General features: G+C 50.9%; 1 protein-coding gene across 1 annotated transcript in view; it reads left to right on the top strand.

The window, feature by feature from the left end:
- Nucleotides 1-2,500, top strand: part of LOC143298130 (choline/ethanolamine transporter flvcr2a-like) — a 24,208-nt gene that overhangs the window by 3,047 nt on the left and 18,661 nt on the right. Inside the window, exon 4 of the mRNA XM_076610850.1 lies at nt 533-679. Coding sequence (XP_076466965.1) covers nt 533-679 — 147 coding nt within the window. The remainder of the gene's footprint in view (nt 1-532; nt 680-2,500) is intronic.

The following is a 2,500-nucleotide window of genomic DNA, read 5'->3' as shown; positions in this document are numbered from 1 at the left end:
TGCATGCACAAACGCACAGGCACACACAGACAGACAGACAGACAGACACACACACACACACACACACACACACACACACACACACACACACACACACACACACACACACACTCACTCACATACAAACGCACACACAGAGACACACAGAGACACACAGACACAGACACAGACACACACAGACACACAGACACAGACACAGACACAGACACAGACACACACACACACACACACACACACACACACACACACACACACACACACATACACACATGACTGCGACTGTGCAATGTGGCGGGCTATTTTTTGAAACGCGTTCACTGATTGGTTCAAGTGCGCCAGAGAGAGAGAGAGAGAGAGAGAGAGAGAGAGAGAGGATGGTGCCTCATAACTGTCAATAGTTTGATTTAAAGATTGAAGAATCGTATACAGTCTCAGGTGTTTTAGCGATGGGAGACGTTTCTTCACATGGGAATTTGGTGTCGAAAAAGTTAAAAAAAAAAAAAAAATGTTTTGCTTTTTTGTCCGGGCCCAGGATCTGTTCGGGGTGCTGATGTTCGCCCAGACCGTGGCGGCCATATCCCAGCTGTGGGTACTGGGCATTCCTGCCCGGCTTGCGGCCGTCTGGTTCGGGCCTGATGAGGTGTCCACTGCCACCTCCCTTGGCGTCTTCGGCAACCAGGTGTGTGTGTGTGTGTGTGTGTGTGTGTGTGTGTGTGTGTGTGTGTGTGTGTGTGTGTGTGTGTGTTTACAAGGTCTGGACTGGACTGGACTGGGTTGGGTTGGTTTGGGTTGGTGTCCGCTGTTGAGTCGGGTTGTGTTGTGTTGTGTTGTGTTGTATTGGGATGGGTTGGGATGGCATGGGTTGAGATGGGTTGGGTTCGGATGGCTTGGGATAGGTTGGGATTGGTTGCGTTGTGTTGGGTTGAGTTGGGATAGGTCGGGATGGGTTTGGTTGGGTTGGGGTGGGTTGTGTTTGGTTGGGCCGGGTTTGGTTTGGTTTGGTTGGGTTGGGTTGGGATGGGATGGGATGGGATGGGTTGGGTTGGGTTGGGCTGGGTTGGTTTGGTTTGGTTGGTTTGGTTTGGTTGGGTTTGGTTGGGTTGGGATGGGCTAGGTTTGGTTTGGTTTGGTTTGGTTGGGTTGGGTTGGGTTGGGTTTGGTTTGTTTTGGTTTGGTTTGGTTTGGTTTGGTTGGGTTGGGTTGGGTTGGGATGGGATGGGATGGGTTTGGTTGTGTTGGGTTGGGTTGGCATGGGATGGGATGGTTTGGGTTGGCATGGCATGGGATGGGATGGGTTGGGTTGGGATGGGATGGGATGGGATGGGTTGGGTTGGGTTGGGTTATGTTGGGTTGGGCTGGGTTGGATTGGTTTGGTTGGGTTGGATTGGGTTGGGTTGGGTTTGGTTTGGTTGGGTTGGGTTGGGTTGGGATGGGATGGGATGGGATGGGATGGGTTTGGTTGTGTTGGGTTTGGTTGGGATGGGATGGGATGGGATGGGATGGGATGGGTTGGGATGGGATGGGTTGGGTTGGGATGGGATGGGTTGGGATGGGTTTGGTTGGGTTGGGTTGTGTTGTGTTTGGTTTGGTTTGGGTGGGTTTGGTTGGGTTTGCTTGGGTTGGGTTGGGCTAGGTTTGGTTGGGTTTAGTTTGTTTTGGTTGGGTTGGGTTGGGTTGGGTTTGGTTTGGTTTGGTTGTGTTTGGTTTGGTTTGGTTTGGTTGGGATGGGTTGGGTTGGGTTGGGTTTGGGTTGTGTTGTGTAGGGATGGGTTGGGTAGGGTTGGGATGGTTTGGGTTGGGTTGGATTGGGTTTGGTTGTTTTGTGGTGTGTTGTGATGTGTTGTGGTGTGGGTATTTTTTTTCGTCTGTGTTTGTGCGAGTTTGGTGTGTGTGTGTGTGTGTGTGTGTGTGTGTGTGTGTGTGTGTGTGTGCGTGCATGCGTGCGTGCGTGCGCGCGCGCGTGTGTGTGTGTGTGTGTGTGTGTGTGTGTGATGAAGTAGAAGAAGAAGAAGAAGAAGAAGAAGAAGAAGAAGAAGAAGAAGAAGAAGAAGAAGAAGAAGAAAGGAGGAGAAGACTTCTTGTTCCTATTTCTTCTCTTTTTTGTACTCCTCCTCCTCCTCCTCATCTTCTTCGTTCGTGGGTTGCGATTCCAACGTTTCTACGTGTATGACCGTTTTTACCAACGTCTTACAGTCAGTCATACCCCGTTTTTGGAGGGATGAGTTGAGGGTGGTGGGGGGTGGCATGCTGGGTACGCTCTTGTTTCTATAACCCACCGAACATTGACATGGATTACGGGATCTTTAACGTGCGTATTTGACCTTCCGCAAGCGTATACACACGAAAGGGGGCCAGGCACAAGCAGGTCGGCACATCTTTTGACCTGGGAGATCGGAAAGAAAAGAAATTTCCTCCCTTTACCCACCAGGCGCCGAGACCGGTATGATTCAAACCCGGGACCCTCAGATGGAAAGTCCAACGCTTTAACCAACTCAGCTGT

Source organism: Babylonia areolata, chromosome 23 (genome assembly GCF_041734735.1).
Source record: "Babylonia areolata isolate BAREFJ2019XMU chromosome 23, ASM4173473v1, whole genome shotgun sequence".
NCBI classification, from domain to species: domain Eukaryota; kingdom Metazoa; phylum Mollusca; class Gastropoda; order Neogastropoda; family Buccinidae; genus Babylonia; species Babylonia areolata.
Note: the sequence above shows the minus strand (reverse complement) of the source record. Positions and strands in the feature narration are given on the sequence as shown.